At 40.4% G+C, this 17,102-nt stretch overlaps 1 protein-coding gene across 2 annotated transcripts in view; it reads right to left on the bottom strand.

Moving 5' to 3' along the window:
- LOC132863943 (solute carrier family 45 member 4) overlaps positions 1–17,102 on the bottom strand; it is a 43,470-nt gene that overhangs the window by 15,260 nt on the left and 11,108 nt on the right. For both annotated transcript variants that reach the window (XM_060897054.1, XM_060897055.1), the window contains one exon: positions 8,868–9,762. In XM_060897054.1, coding sequence (XP_060753037.1) covers positions 8,868–9,168 — 301 coding nt within the window. In that variant the 5' untranslated portion in view covers positions 9,169–9,762. The remainder of the gene's footprint in view (positions 1–8,867; positions 9,763–17,102) is intronic.

The following is a 17,102-nucleotide window of genomic DNA, read 5'->3' as shown; positions in this document are numbered from 1 at the left end:
ACACGGGTTACAGATATAGTATATAGAGCCATACTGTAAAAATCTTATACCAGATTTTTAAGAATTTAAGGTCAGAGTGCTGAATAATCCACTGAGGGTTAAGGGAAATCTCTTGAACAAAAAAAAACCTACACAGATCCTTGACAGGTTCCTGGTTTTCTTTCTCACTACACTGCAGCTGTAGGAATGTGGATATTGGCAGCTTGGCACTGTGGAGCTTGAACTACTGAATGCAGCAACCCAGAGTCTTTAACCACTAAGCCACCACTTGACCATTGCTACTGTGAACATTCCTACAGTGTAGTGGGAAAGAATAACTGGTCATCTAAAACCAGGGCCTCCTGACAATGCCCAGAAAAACAAACGCACAGGTCTCACGCGCTGTTCCAACACGCCACTGGATAACAGCCAGTGCACCTGCCACAGGCTTCCATTTTCACCTCAGAACATTAGATTTCCCAAAGTACAGAGAGCTGAATGAAGCGGATGCTCGGCAGCCATGAGAAGAACCTTCTGGAAGCTCTTCTCTGGATGGAAGCACAGAGACGTGACGGTGTGCATATACCACAACGGAGGTACATCAGGTCCTGCTTAACTCCGTAGTCGAGAACTTCCTGCCCAAAAACACTATAACTGCACCTCCGTCCACCAAGTCACTTCCTCTTCTGACCAAAAAAATTGTTTTTAATATACATGCTTTGTTCATGTTCCATAGAGATTGGGAACAAACGGGATAGACTGGAATTAACTGGTGAGCAAGTTGTTTTTTCCCTCGAAACCTGAAGCAAGTAAACATCCAAACAGGAAAATCGCAGTGTGGTAAATAATGACAGGAGGATTTTTTTTCCCGGTGGGTCAAAAATGGCTAACAATACTGAGAGCATGGTGAGTCGCAGGACTCCAGGAAGTAGCAAGAGACAAAGTGGCAGACGGAAAGAGGGAGGGAGGGAGGGAAGGAGACGGGGGGGAAAAAAAAAAGAGGGATCTAACTTACAGCACTGATGAATACATCTACAGTATAAACATCTACAGAAGGAATACTACTACTATCAGACAATATCATGGGTTTTTGTTTACAACAGGGATACCAATACATGACAAATTACAGACCTACAATATGTACACGCGTATCCAAAGCACACTCAATGTTCCAACAGACACACACACACGTGTTCAACTAACTCATGATTACCTGTGATTTAACTGCATCCACTGCACTCATTTGCACTCATTTGTGTAAACAAAACAATGAACTTCTCCCTTCTTCCAAATGCTTTCTATTCACACAATGTTAATGAGAAAATGAAATTTAGTTAAGATATACAAGACTGCATTTGTGTGTGTGTGTGTGTGTGTGTGTGTGTGTGTGTGTGTGTGTGTGTGTGTGTGTGAGGGAAAGTGAGAGTAGTGAAGCCTGAAGCACTCCTACACCAGACCATTAGACACATTAGCAGCAGGAAACAGGTGCTTTCTCTTTTCCTTTCTCCCTTTCTCTCAGTACGCATGGTCTGTTCAGCACTTACACCAAAGCGTCTGAAGGCTCATCCGAAACAATCTACTTCTCCAGCTGTTTATATTATTTAGCTTCTTTGAATACGCACGAGACCAGAATTCACACTTGTCCGAAGTAATTACAGGATTTGCTTCAGTAAGGATAACTGATCCAAAATTTGTGTTAGAGATTATTGATTCCTTTCTTTCTGCTGACAAAGCATCTTCAAGTGGTCTTTTGGTAGGACAGGGGTATAAGAAGTGTTCCTGCCCTGGACTGACATCTCACTTTGTGCCTATAATATGGATGGATAAAAGAATGGTGGATAGATGAAAGATGGATGGGCTTTTAGGGTATTTAAAGAGATTTTATTTGGAACACTCTCTAAGAGGGAAACCCTAAGTTAGATACTGCATAAACGGTTAAATTGTGAATTTTATTCTGCTCAAGACGACCACCAAGTGAACCACTACTGCCCACAACTGTGCTCTTTTAAAAAAAAAAATAATAAAAAAAAATAAATAAAAAGGCCTATAAAAATTTGAGAAAATTTCAAAATGTCGAGTCTTTATTAATAAACCAGATACGGTCATAATCACAACAAAGATTTGAAAGATGCTGAACAAACGTGCCTAGATATTTCCGCTCTAAACAAACAAGAAAATGTCTCAGAGACAAACTTGACCCCTGGATATGTTCGGATATTCCATTAACAGATCCATCATTAACTAGTTTTAGCTGGTTTTCTGAGCATTAGAAAGCTTTCAGACATCAGTGCCAAATTCTGAAGAACACCCTGGAGCTTTCCCAATCCTTTTGCCTGTGAAGGTCTACTACAACCAGTTACTGGTACAAGTAGGGTAAAGGGGCAGGGGGTTAAGCTGGCAACAACAGAACAAACGAGACAGTGATGCAGTTGGGCAGGACACCTTGTGGGCACTGGCAGCCTGCTGGCTGAGACGGAAACACAGGTCGCACGCTGCAGTCGCCAGGTACTGAGCTCTGGTCCAGCAGATGGAGAAATTAAATATTAATCTAGAGATCTCACGCTGGAGTTTGCACAAGTAAGTGAGTGTTTGTTTAACAACTGGGCTACTCAATCACAATAGAAAGAGCTTAATGTCTCTATTGTTGACTATAATGAATTATTCAGCATTATGCTATAAAAATGCAAATGTCTAAGTGAGGAAAACAAAATGGAAAAAATACAAATATTAGCAGAAAATGAAAGCAAGTCAACGGTAAAAAAAGACAAGTTTTGAGAGAAAGAAGAACTGAGACGGAGTAATCTGTGGATAATACACACACGTGTACTGGGATACTGTCATTCAGAGAGAACACCGAGCACAATGCAGTAAGGTACATGATGTCTCAGCATTACTGCAGTATGCTCACAGCCTGCGTTGCTAAAGGGTGCATGCTGCAATATTCATGTCTTGCCTTCAAAAGTCAAACATCTTTTAATTGTGAAAAACTGACCTGTCTTCCGCCTCCCATAGGGCATAATTAAAACTGTATGCGGATTGAAAAAAAACAACAAAACAAAACACATACTTTATCATTCTAATTCAGCTCCATTACATAACACTGCACCACTACAGCAGGCATAAACAGGACAACCAGTGAATACCTCTCCCTCTCCCTTACACACGCATGCACACACACACACACACACACACACACACACACACACACACACACACACACACACACACACACACACACACACACACACACACACACACACACACGCATGCACACACACACGCACGCACACACACACACACACACACACACGCATGCACACACACACGCACGCACACACACACACACATTACTGCAGAGCGATGGGTATACACATTCAACATCCAGTGCAGTGGAGAAAAACAGAGCAGCAGCTCAGTCACCGTGTTCAGAGCTGTCAGTTCTTCAGAGCTTGACAGCACTTTTTAATTCCCATGCACAGACTGACCACCGAGAAATCAAACCTCACAGGTTCTCACAGAACCCGCTACTTCCTGCCTTTGTGGTTCCAGATGGCTGAAGGTGACGGGGGGCACTGGCTGTACTTGAAATTCAAAAAGGCGAACGAACAGAACCATTGTTTGAGTGAAACTGATGAAAATCCAGTCATCAAAAGTTCATGTGAACAGTAAACAGCAGTGGTGGTGTGACGCAATAGACTCGGTTTTCAGTAGTCAGCTGAATGATATGAACAATAACGCAGATTGTGGGAATATATGTGTAAAGTGAGGCTGTGACAGGTCCTGCATCCACTTGAGTCTCGCATACTGCATGTTTTCAATTTCGGTACACGATATTTTTGCTATTTATTCATGGTGACACTTATTCATGTGATATTATTGGAAAAACTGTATATATAATATATATATATAATAATATAATATATATATATATATATATATATATATATATATATATATATATATATATATATATATATATATATATATATTACACACACATATACACACACATACACACACAGATATATTATCAGAACAGGGCACGGTTAGTATGTTTGCCTCGCACCTCTGGGGATAAGGGTTCGGTTCCTCCCTCCACTGTGTGTGTTTGTGTGTGTGTGTGTGTGTGTGTGTGCGCGCGTACGTGTTTTCCTCTGGGAACTTCAGTTTCCTCCTCCAGTGCAAAAACACGCACCGTAGGCTGACTAGCATTTCGAAATTGCCCATAGTGTGTGAATGGGTGTGTGAGCATGTGTGAGTCACCTGGATAGACACCTCATTCCCAGCAACCCTCTGTAGTGTAATCAGTACAGAAAACGGACGGATTGGATCGGATTATCCAACCAGCACAGACATGTCAAAACTGTAAGGAACACGCTGCTAAATTCTTGCAATCTGTATGCGAGATGTAGCATAAACCTGAGGCATTGCAGCAAGGTGAAAGCTAGCGAGTCGCACTGGGTTGTGAGATGTGTCTGCAAAACACATCATCATCCTTCTTTCTGGACTGGTCTATTTACAAATTGGAGATCTCAAAGTGTTGAGTGTGAATATGTATTCATATGCGTATCAAACATTCTCATGTTCCAAAACTATCTGCAGACAGCAAAACTCTGATTCAACACATAAATGCCTAGAACTAGCAAGAACGTCTATTGATTGACAGTAATGACGCATATGATCATTTCTGGAGTGGCTTATTTATGCTCTGTGTCTGTGTACTGCTTTCCTACAAGACCAATTTTAACCTGATTAGAAAGCAACCTCTAGGACCTTAACTGGCAGTCTGTGTAGTGTGGATGTCTCTAATACATTTATGTCACTTCACCGTCTGGACATCATCAGGTTGTACAACGTTAAGCGTACAAGGCTTTTATCCCTTTTATAGGAGCGAGAGAGTAAAATGTTTCTTGCTCGGCACTCAGTACAATCTGTCATGCTTAAAAAGTGTGTACTTATGTTCTAATAACGGTCATTCGGGATTGCTCAACATAGCTAAAAATGACTGTTTCTGGTGGGATGCTAGAAACCAATAAGCTATGAAGATGGATTGCGAAGAAAAAGAACATGCTACTTGGGTGCCTCCTATCTTTGTCAGCAGAGTTGTGGGAAAGTAAAACACATCATCTCAGCTAAGAACCAACCAGAATCAGCTGAGCCACACATTCCCACCATAGCGAGCACTTCAGATGTTTTCCTTGGCTGTGTATTTACTCCTCCCGCTTATCTGCTGATAAACACCTGAGGTCATTGAAGGCTCCTGTCTAAAGCTGCAAACTGTTCTCAGCACTGGATCATATTACACATGAGACTAGGACTGATGACAAGTGCTGGAACAATACACCACAATGGCTGGTAACAATACATGCCACATTTTTTCATACAATACGGCTCCTGTTTCTATGGGTAAACCGTATTCAATGACCATGCATCACAGCATCATTTGTTACGAGTATGAATGTACATACGAATGCAGAAGAAAATCACTACCGTGTGACAGGAATTAGTTGACAACAACAGTCAGCATACTGCCTGCATCATTAAATCAGACTAGCCACTTGCTGATACAGCTTACTAGACAAAAACTATTCTGGTGACGGATGTTGACATTTCATCAGCGTTAATCCGGGCACAGCCGTTACGCAAGTCTCCAAAGCACTATGCTTGCCAACTAGCTTATCATAGCATACATAACCCAGATAATTCATTTTCATGCACTTTTACTAAAAGTGCACCACACACAGAGACACACACTGTGACAGAGACACACAGAGACAGAGAGACACACACTGAGACAGAGAGACACACACTGAGACAGAGAGACACACACTGAGACAGAGAGACACACACTGAGACAGAGACACACAGAGACAGAAAGAGACATACACTGAGACAGAGACACACACAGACACACACTGTGACAGAGACACACAGAGACAGAGAGACACACACTGAGACAGAGACACACACTGAGACAGAGAGACACACACTGAGACAGAGACACACAGAGACAGAAAGAGACATACACTGAGACAGAGACACACACAGACACACACTGTGACAGAGACACACAGAGACAGAGAGACACAGAGACACACTGACAGAGACAGAGAGACACCAAATTATTACAAAATTATTTATCATGATACTGATTTAATTAACAAATAGAAAATTTGAAATTCATTACAAACATTAGAAAAGAATGCCAAATAGAAGAATTCTCACAGACTGGTGAACAAATCGTTACTAAATATGATGATAAAGCTGCAATGCATTTTCAAATGGATGACATGTTGTTTCAGTTTGAATTATAAGGATTAGTCAGGAAAAGATGACAAGTGTGCTTGAAAGTTAAAAATAACATACAGACAAAGAAATAGTGCAGAATAACCAGTAAGAACACAGTGATAAGAAGGAAAGAAAAATGACTATGCTCTATAACAACACTATGGATCACTCATCTATGATGTTGTCCTTTTAGAAAGAAAGAAAGAAAGAAAGAAAGACAGAAAGACAGAAAGAAAGAAAGACAGAAAGATCACACAGAGAACAAAGAGGGCATAAGGGGCACTGGCAGTTCCCACGTTCTGGTCTCAGGCGAAACAAAAAATCAACACTCAATCTCTTGAGAACTTCTCAATGACACTTTACCAGAAACCTCAAGGAACAGAGACAGTTTAAGTAAATGAATTAATAGGATTATAATTGTAAAACTTGATCTTTTAAAAAGCAGCTCAAGGTTTTGAACAGGTTATGTATTAATTGCATGTGTTACTCATTTAATACTGACAATCCACTGATGTTTACTCTGATTGAAGAAAAGTCTGAGAGTAAAACAGAAGATTCTCAGTCCCTCACAAACACACAAAGTATTAAAGCTAGCAAAGGCCTTCTTTTGCGTCAGTGTAACACTATCCATATAGTTCCAAGAGGATTTCCACAAGCTCAGCTTACCATGTGCCCTAAAAGTACCCTCAATTTGCCCCAGTAAAACAGCTAGAGCCATTCTCAGTGGACCAGCATTAGTGGCATTCTGATAATGCATCCCCCCCCCCCCCTCTCAAAAAGGGAACTTTTGGCATCATATTGTGCTCATTAATCAGTTTCCAGGTTTTCTAATGTGCTATGTGCTAATTGCTTTGTGTGCAAGTGATGCCAGTCATCTAAGCCTTTTTGACACACACAATAAAAAAGATAAATAAGAACATTATAGCAACTTGAAAAATACTGTCTCTATTCTTTCTGCCAAACTGACCTTCATGGATCACCAAATCAACACATTTCTATTTCCCAAAAAGCCATTCGCACCAAACCTCCCACCCAACCACCCACCAAACCAACCCACCCACCCAACCACCCACCAAACCAACCCACCCACCCATCCAGCCACCAAACCAACCCACCCATCCTACCCACCCATCCACCCTCCCACCCATCCATCCATCCATCCATCCTCCCACCCATCCACCAACCCACCCACCCAACCTCCCACCCATCCATCCACCCACCCACCCAACCTCCCACCCATCCACCCACCCACCCAACCTCCCACCCATCCAACCATACACCCTCCCACCCACCCATCCACCCAACCTCCCACCCATCCACCCAACCTCCCACCCATCCATCCATCCACCCATCCATCCACCCATCCATCCACCCATCCATCCACCCACCCACCCTCCCACCCATCCATCCACCCACTCATCCATCCACCCATCCATCATACATGACATGACAGAATTTTGTTTCAGATGGACGGATGGATGGATGGATTTTTAGTTGAGAGTTCAGGTGGATGAATGGAAGGAATTTCAAAGAGCTGGAAGTTAAGATAGATGGAAGTTTAGGAAGATGGTTGGAAAATCAAATTCAAATAGATGGATTGATGGAAGGATGCCAAAGTAAAAAGTGTATTAGATTAGCATTAGATTATTACTATTATTCTAATGTAATGAGTGTTCAAATGTCTGACCATGGATAAACATAATACACAAATAAAGTCTGAATTGATTTCAGCTGCACAATCACAGCAAAGTAAATATCACAACTAAGAGGTGAGAGTGTAAAGATTCTGGCATTCTAAAACAATACTTGTGTCTGATACAGTATTTCTCTCTGACAGTGTTAAGCAGCAGCTTTTGAAGGCAAAGTAACCCTACAGCCTATATGAATATAGTTCATGCCAGGGGCGTCACTAGGCCCTTTTAAGGGGAGCTTTAGCCCCCCTAAACTTCTGCCCAGCCCCCCTAAAAAAATATTTGATTAATTATTTTTTGATCGCTTCAGTCCCCTTTAAAAACGCATTTTAAGCGGCGACAAGCTGCATGGATTCAGCGCGTTTTTCAATCCGCGGGGACAGCTTTTATGTTATTTTCTGGTTAAAAGTTGGTTAAAAGTTTATTTTATTTTGTCAGAAAAGTTCCTTATCTGAGGTTTTTATGTGAGCATAGCAATGCAAACAGTAAAATGGTGTGTTTGTACAGTGAGTGATGAATCAGGAAGTCTTTATTGAAAAAAACAAAAACTACATTCACAACTCAAAATTTTCTAGTGACTGGTCACATCTAAATTTTCATTTTTTTACAGTGAAATACAGGGAATACAATGGAATAGTGGATTGCAATAAGGTTAGTAGTATACAACCCTACCCTGGGGGCTGGGCCCCCCTAAAATGAAAATTCTAGAATCGCCCCTGGTTCATGCCCCTGTGTGATAAGTGTAAATGATCCATGTGGCAAACGAAACGCAACAAGAAATTTGACCTTCAGAAGACCACATTCTGGAATTTCACATGCTGCTCAATATTGTCCAATTAAATCTTCTTCATCCACATCATATTTACAACATTGAAGATCTAAATAAATAAATGCATATATAAAACTTACCAATTTGCAGCAGCACGGGAGTCACCAGGGCTGTCTCCATTGCGTAGCAGAACTCTCGTCCAAACATGATGGCTCCGTTCATAACCCATAGGCGCAAGGGGATGCTGTCTATAGAACCCTCGCTTGCAGACTCCTCCTGACTCTCCTGGTCCTTTCTGCTGGCTCCACCCGTTGCATTAGCCCCGTCACCTCCTCCACCTCTATCTGAGGCTCTGCTGGCTGCCTTGGCAGAGACCACCATGACCTCCTGTACCTGCATAGCATCTGCATCAGTGTTCTGGGGCGCCATCGTTGTCGGCATGCAATCGGCAGGGGAAGCACACCTCACTCTTTACAGACGTGCAACACCAAAATAAAGCCAAATCAGATCAAATCAAATCAATGCAAAAGATGAATAGTGGACATTAAAATCCAAGCAGCTCCTTTTGGGGATCGAAGTACACCGTTGAGAGAATCAGGCGCTCACTGTGCAGAATACATTCCGTTTTGGTTCCTCATGGACGTGTCGTGAAGCAGAAGTTTTCAGATTTTTTGGTAGGCAGCCGTGAGGGAGATATGGCTTTGTCATGAGGTCACTCCCTTTGGTGTGAGCAAATGTATGCATGTATGTATGTATGTGACAGTAGGAATGACCGTGTGTGTGTGTGTGTATATGTGTGTGTATATATGTGTGTGTGTATATGGCTAAGTGTATATGTGTGGTATGAGTAAATGGTGAGTGTGTGTTTACTGTCTATTGGAAACAGTAAAAATCCATATCATTTGCCATTCAGTTAATACTAGTTTCATGATTTCGGTGAAGGAGGTGTTGAAGAGTGAGGGCAGGCAGTGGGCCGCAGGGCAGGACACACAGCAGGGAGCTCGCCGGTTAATCCCCATCGAGTGGCTTATCAATCTGTCTCACCAAGAGAAAGAGAAAGAGAGAGAGACAGGAGTATTTTTAGACTTTGTAGTTTTATAATTTGCATTTCATCAGAATTAGAACTTCACATCAAATTCACACACTGCAACTGTTATACATTTCTTGATCAAATTGACCTTTTTTCACACCTGGCCAAAGTCTCTTGGTTGGGCTCAGAACAATCAGAGGCATTAGCATGTTTAGACGGATTGTGCACAGTCAAGGCTCTGTTCTGAAGTAAAAACCATGCAGAGGTACAACTTCTGCCAATAAATACTCAACACGTGAAAGCATGTGCACAGTAACACTCATTAAATCTCTTAAAACACTGGAAAGCCAGGTAAACCAAATCCACATGGATATGATGTTATGGAACTGGACACGTGTCTCTTTCTCTCCAGGGACATGCAAACCTTGGTTGGCCAGGGATCTCACATGCACTCTTTGGATCAAAAAGCTTGGCTGAGTGCATTACTGGAAAATGTCTACACCAAGTAAAGGACTTCAGAGTGACTGAGCAACTTGAGAATTGTTTGATAACTTTTCTACAACAGCAGCTTTCATGATCATTCTGGTTATGATATATTAACCTGACCAATCTAATACGTTGTTATTTCTATTATAAAAACTTTAAGCTTAGACAGACTCCAGTAAACAAGCCTTTGAGATAATTCAGGACAATTTACTCTTCATAGTTCTATAGTTGATTGAACGGAGTTGACATTCATGCACAAAATGGATGAACTGTCGGCATGTGTATCCTCAACACCTGAAACATGACTTATTTCTCACTCAGGGGTACTTTTTCCATTCACAGCTATCTTGTGACAATAACACCTCTCAATCACTCTCCATCACATCAGCTACCTGAGCAGTGTGAGACTGAGCTTCACCCCCAAGTGGCGATGCAACCAATCTAGCTATATATATTGTTTTTGACTTCAAGACCCACTGGGGAGCCCAGGTATCCACCTGCAGCTCCTCTAACCGACATCCAAAATTCCACTGGGTTTTCATTTATTACACAGACTCTTTGCTAATAGCGAGACATTTCTCAGATGACTTTACTCCAAAGAAACTAGATGACCCAAGCAAAATGACATTCAGTGAATTTATTGTCAGATATAACAAAAATAAAAAGCTGGGATATTATGTTATCATGACTCCAAAATCAAGATGTGAGATTTTTGATCTATGTTGACATGTTAAATGAAATGTAACCCTATTCGGATTGGATTTGTTTTCCACAGGGACGTCTGCAGTATATTTTTATACTCGCCAGCGATAAAACATTTGTGGTTCGACGGCAATAAAATGACCAGAGTAGCACGCAGTTTTTCTCGAGTTCTATTCTCTACAAACCCAGATGATGAATCACAGGGTCATATGATCACACTCCACTCACAACATTAGTGTCTGAGCAGTAAAAAAAACAAACACATGGACTAGAATAGAAACACTGTCCCTTATATCAGTTTTTTGGGCAAAACAAGATTTTAAATTACAATTAAATGATAAATCAGGCATGAGAAGCATCTGTTTTCCATTTTGTTACTTGGGAAGTGTAACATTTTCATCTCATTTTATACAAGTGAGCAAATGAGGGTTAAGGGCCTTGCACAAGGGCCCAGCAGTGGCAGCTGGTGGACCTGGGATTTGAATTCACAACCTTCTGATGAGTTATCCAGCACCTTAACCACTAAGCGATCACATCACCTATTTAATAGCTGAGGCATGGTCACTCATACACACAATATATGCTTCTCAGAGGAGGACGGAGCAAAAAAACAAAACAAAACACCTGATCCAGACAGAAATGAAACTGCAGAGTAACATAAAACAGGAAATTACCCCAGGATCCCAAACAACTGTAATCCTATCCAAATGGTGCTTAAGTAAGACATATTTATGACGTATTTCTTGTGAAATTTATAGCGTTAAATGTTAATTTTAATGGTGCTATATGCATACATACATATACACACACACACTATATATATATATATATATATATATATATATATATATATATATATATATATATATATATATATATATATATATATATGCACGAATGCTTAATTTGGAAAAACTGAACACAACAGTACACAATGTATGGGTTGGAGGGCATCAGGGTTAAATGTTTGGTTCAAAGAGGTTCTAATAGTAACAACCCATTTAACATCTCTTTTTTCAAGGTCAAACTGAGGGATGAAAAGGAGACAAGAGAAACGTATCGAGTGTATACTGACGTGGTGGCGGTGGTGTGTACACGGTCACAAATCTATCAATATGAGAGACAGCTTGAAAAACACTAGGTAGGCTTCAGGGTACTGCATTAGTATGTAGGACGCTACCTCGACTCCTTCGATCTATAATTTACAGTCTGAGCAGGGAGTGAGAGTCTCTGGTATGGATTGCAGTTTCCTTCTGACTCTCAACAGAAAGCATTTTCCCCCCATTGCAAACACAGCTTAAATATTTAAAGGGCATATCATTCATTTGTGGTATTAGCATCCATGATAGCAAAAGCAAAAAAAAAAAGAAAAAATTCTCTGTAGGAGGTTACAGGGATGCTAGGAGGTTGTCTGTGTAGATTTTACACTTTCAGAATAGTCAAAAGCATGGCATAATGTGATGGTTTCAATTGCAAGATTAGCTAAATGGTTGGCAGTTTCCATCAACTGATCAAACCATCAATCACACCCAATTCCGGTGTCTGTGCTCCAGCAAAGTGCATCTACAGGCAGCGTTTCATGATGATGGGACTTGGTTTCCTCTTAAATGCATTAGAAAGTCGCTAAAGATGGTTGTGGTATTATTTGTACTTTAAATTGTCAATCTAGCCAATAATTGAAGAGTTTGATTTAAACGGTACTGAGGTCTGCAATAAGTACACATTTAGGGACAATGGGTTCATTCTAACCTTGAGCATTTCACTCTTTACTAACAGGTTGGTAAGGATTAAACCTGAAAAACATCCTCTAGGAGAAAATCCATTATTCACAACAATTACATAATAGTTAAGGTCAGACATCAGGTGGACAAAGTGCAAACAATGAGATCTGATTCATACCTCACCGACCCCCAGCACAGTGTGAAATAGTACTCCTTCTGATGGAAGGCAAGTACAATCTGTGTCTACTCTCATACTTGTTAATCATTCAAGATGAGATGACTAAGAGCTGAAGGAATCTTAATCCAGTAACAAGAACACTTTGAATAGGACACTGCAGACGATTGGAGGACATTATGTTCTAGTCACCGTGTTACTGTAAAATTACTCATTAAGGGCCTCTCATTTCAGCTCATTATGTTGCCACAACTCTAAGTGCATTCAGGAAACTTTGTTACACTATGTTAGTCATGGGGGAAAACATAATTGTTTATCTATCGAGTGTCTCTGGTAATGCAGTCCGGAATCTGAGCTTACACATGAGGGATCTAATCAAGTTGATTTCCGTATGATATGAGCCAATAGAGCACAAACATGAAGGAAGTATTAGGTGAATAGAGATGGAAATTATACAAATAATCCAGATAATATTATGAACAGATCATTCTGCAAAAACAGAAACAGCAAGGGAAATGCTTCACACTCCCGAACATGCAGATACCACATCATAGCTCATTTTACCAGGACTACTCCATGTCCATGAGCTTGGCGTTTCAAGTGTAAGTTTGGAGATGGTTCTGCATGTCCTACAAAAAACAAGAGCAAGTTTTTTTCCTTACCCATTATGTGTATACATATAACTGATAATATATAACTGATAATAATAACTACAAACAACAAGAACAACGACAACAGCCCTAATAAAATTAATTTCTGGTTTACTTTTTTCTGCAAACCATAAAGCCTTCATTTCAGAAGACCTGATCTGAACAGTAAACAGAGCAAATAAAACCATGCATGTTGTATGTGTCTAAACAGGCTTGCAAATTGGTGTGTATAGGTAACATTTCATCATTGTGTCAGGTAAGCATTAAGCTTAATTGGTTAGTGATTGCTTGTGCTTGGTCGCATAGTAATTAGTGCTTATGTGGATATGCGGGCATGCAGGCATACAGTCATGCACACACAAGCACAGTTATCCACACTGCAATACAAATATACACAATGCAGAGCCAGCTGACTGTGGTAGAGCAATCGTTTTTAAGCTTCTATCAGCAGGCCAAAAGTACCTGGGGACTACACACACACACACTCATCACTGAAAAGGGAGCTTAAGTCTTGACTGCCTCAGCTTTTTAATCTGACTACACCATGTGCTGTGCTATTTTATGTCTTATGTCTTATAATTTAGAAAAGAATAGATGTCCGTTGGAAGTCTGCGATTGATTTCAATCCTGGTACCACCGAGATGCACCTGTTGAGGCTTTAAACAAGAAATGTACTCCTCAGCTGCTCAGCTAAAGTGGGAACTACTCTGGATAAAAGTGACAATACAGACAGTATAACAAGATCTGAGGACTTGACTATAAAATGTTGAAAGATGTCTAGAAGAAAAAAAAAAATGCATAAAATATTTAACCCCTGGAACCTTAACCAAAAATACTGCACAAGGTTTTACGTGTCATAAATCTACACAAAATAACCCATATTCAAGGGGGAATAAAATATTGTGTTTTTATAACTGTTCATTCCCAGTGCTGTGAAACCTCTATCATGGTTCTGGTGGCACCAGATGACATCAGATGTTACATAAATAGTTAAATCGAGTCCTACTGTGTACAATTAAAGTGTCATAGGGTCTCACTATAAATACTCCTGCTCCCAGAAGATTGTTAGAGAACGTACCTAAACAAACACAATCGTTAACACCAAGCAGCCACCGAAATCTATTTCTGGAAAAATGTCAGTGATGGTTTGGATAATGTTATAACAATAGAAATAGAAATGGAATGAATTAACAGAGCAAAATGCGGAAAAGTTGAACATGTATGCAAAGCAATGCATGTGGTCTAAAAGCCAAGGATAGTAATTATTCATGCTACAGTTTGAGATGTCCCTAAAATCCAATAAATTATGCAGTCCTAAAAGTTACAAGATGAGTCACGAGTCTTCTTAGAGGTCATCCACCCACATTGTCTATGTATTACTAAACCAGCTACACACAATTCAGGAAAGGGTCTCGGCTGTTATGTCAGGAAAAAGCGTGGCCCAGGCACACTGCTCTCTCAGCCTTCTCTCCTGTGTCATTCAAAGGGCAGGCAGAGTCTAATAATAGATCCTGTCATTGAGGGGCTTTTGGTAAGCTGAGAGACTGAGAGAGAGGGTGAGAGACCGACACTTACACTGGTGACATAGAGCTCCTCACAAAACATCAGATTGTGAGGTTAAAACGCACACACAAAAAGCAGTAAAATAGGTACAAGTGTTCTTTTACTCTTGGGCTGTTCGTAAAATATAAAAAAATAAAATAACTAAAAATTGAATAGCATTAAAAAAATATCAGTACTCATGAAAAGACAAGGGCCAGAAAAAGGGTACTATGGAGTGAAATGAGGATCAATATGGAATACAGCACAATGCACTTGCTTGTAAAAGTCAGCAATTCCAAGAAATGGTCCTGAACAAGTGCTAAATTTATTTGGTGCTATTTCACGTCTAAAAATAGCACAGGAAGACTTCCTACAGACCTTTAGGATACTCGCACTGATTAGTGATTTTGACACTTCTTGAATCAAGATGCAATCTGGAAAATTCAACTGCATTTCCAGAAATGCATGAACAGGTTTCCTGTAACTATGCTTTTACGATGTCAGAAAAGATGACTGAAACGACATGCATCTTATATACATTTGCACACATTATTTAAACCAGCATGACAAAGTTTGCAAAACGATTTTTCCATTGTGTGTGCACTGACAAATTAAAAGTGGATTTAAAAATTAATTTCACTCCAAATGCTTTTTCATTTTCAAAGCTTTCCACCTGTTCTTCAGCTCATAAAGGCAGGGCTACAGCAAGTTAAGCATTAGTAGTATCCTGCTATGCAGACTAAGCATTTGCTTCAGCATTAGAGGGGTTTAGAAATCCTTTGTTGTGCAAAAAAAAAGCAAATACAACAGTGTACCTAAAATCAGATATACATTTTTTAAAATGTTAACCATTTCACCAGTATCCTTTTCTTTATTCATTCATTTAGAGAACCTTGAGGAAACCAATGCAGTTAAAGAAGAGCTCCTGTGAAATTCCACACACATGGTAACCTAAGATTAGAATTGAACACCGGAGCTGTGAGGCAGTAACGCTACGTGCTTCACTACTGTAACAACAGATTGATATGGGTTGTGCATTGGTGCAAAATACAAGCAAAACATTAAAATAACAATTTGTATTATATTGGCTGGCATGTCACAAAGGTGTTCCGCCAGCCACTGCATTTCATCTGATGCCGTCTTTTTCCTCTAAAGATGATGAGGCCCAACCCTCATAAAAAAGCAAAATACATTCACTACAGAATCCAGAACAATACTGAGAATATGTAACGGCAAAGACAGAAGACACTTTCTGCTTCTAAACTAACAATATAGTCCACAATATAGTCCAACATATAGTCAATTAAAGAGTAAAGAAAGCAGCAACAGCAGTGGTTCGAGATGTGCAATTCTTTGGTGTTTATCTCTGTCTGAAGGTGCAAGTCAGCTTAGTGTGCTAAAATAAGCCCTTCACTCAGGGAATGACCGTCCTAATTGAATCCAGAGCCGTCCTTTCTTTTTTCACTCTCATGTCTGCACCATACAATTTTCTTTTAGCTTGAGTGCTGCAGCATTCATCAATAAAGCAGGTATAGCTCAAAGCTTTGATGCTGAAGCTTTGCACCACAAAAGGTGCACAAAATGCTTTGCACCAAAGCCAACATCAGAGCTGTGATGCTGTTTATTTATCTTTATCTTTCCATGCAATTGTATGAACCTTCAAGAGGATATCAAAGACAAAAACTGGTACGATTATTGCTAATGATCACCTGACAAACGGCTATTATTAACGGCTCGCTCTATTTTCAGGATGCCGACTGGTCAGATGATGGAATATTACTGGACTCATGATAGGTGACTAACAGATTTAACCTTGCCAGCCTGCAGCAGTCGATGGCAGAAAGCCTGCTGAAAACCAGTCACATGAGAAGTCAGGTGTTGGGGCAGTTGAAGCAGAGGAGGTGTTGATGGTGGCTGGGGACCAGTGTGGAAGACAAGGTGTTAGGTTACACGCAAATCCACACTTGTAAAAGTGGAACCTGAACGTCTGTCTATGCGGGGGGTTGGGGGTAATCGTCCACTTGGGTGAAACCATCCACATGAGGGGTAAATAAAATCATACTCTGCTT

The sequence above is a fragment of the Tachysurus vachellii genome, chromosome 21 (assembly GCF_030014155.1).
Source record: "Tachysurus vachellii isolate PV-2020 chromosome 21, HZAU_Pvac_v1, whole genome shotgun sequence".
In the NCBI taxonomy this organism is placed as follows: domain Eukaryota; kingdom Metazoa; phylum Chordata; class Actinopteri; order Siluriformes; family Bagridae; genus Tachysurus; species Tachysurus vachellii.
The sequence above is the reverse complement of the archived record's forward strand: the minus strand, read 5'-3'. Positions and strand labels throughout refer to the sequence as shown.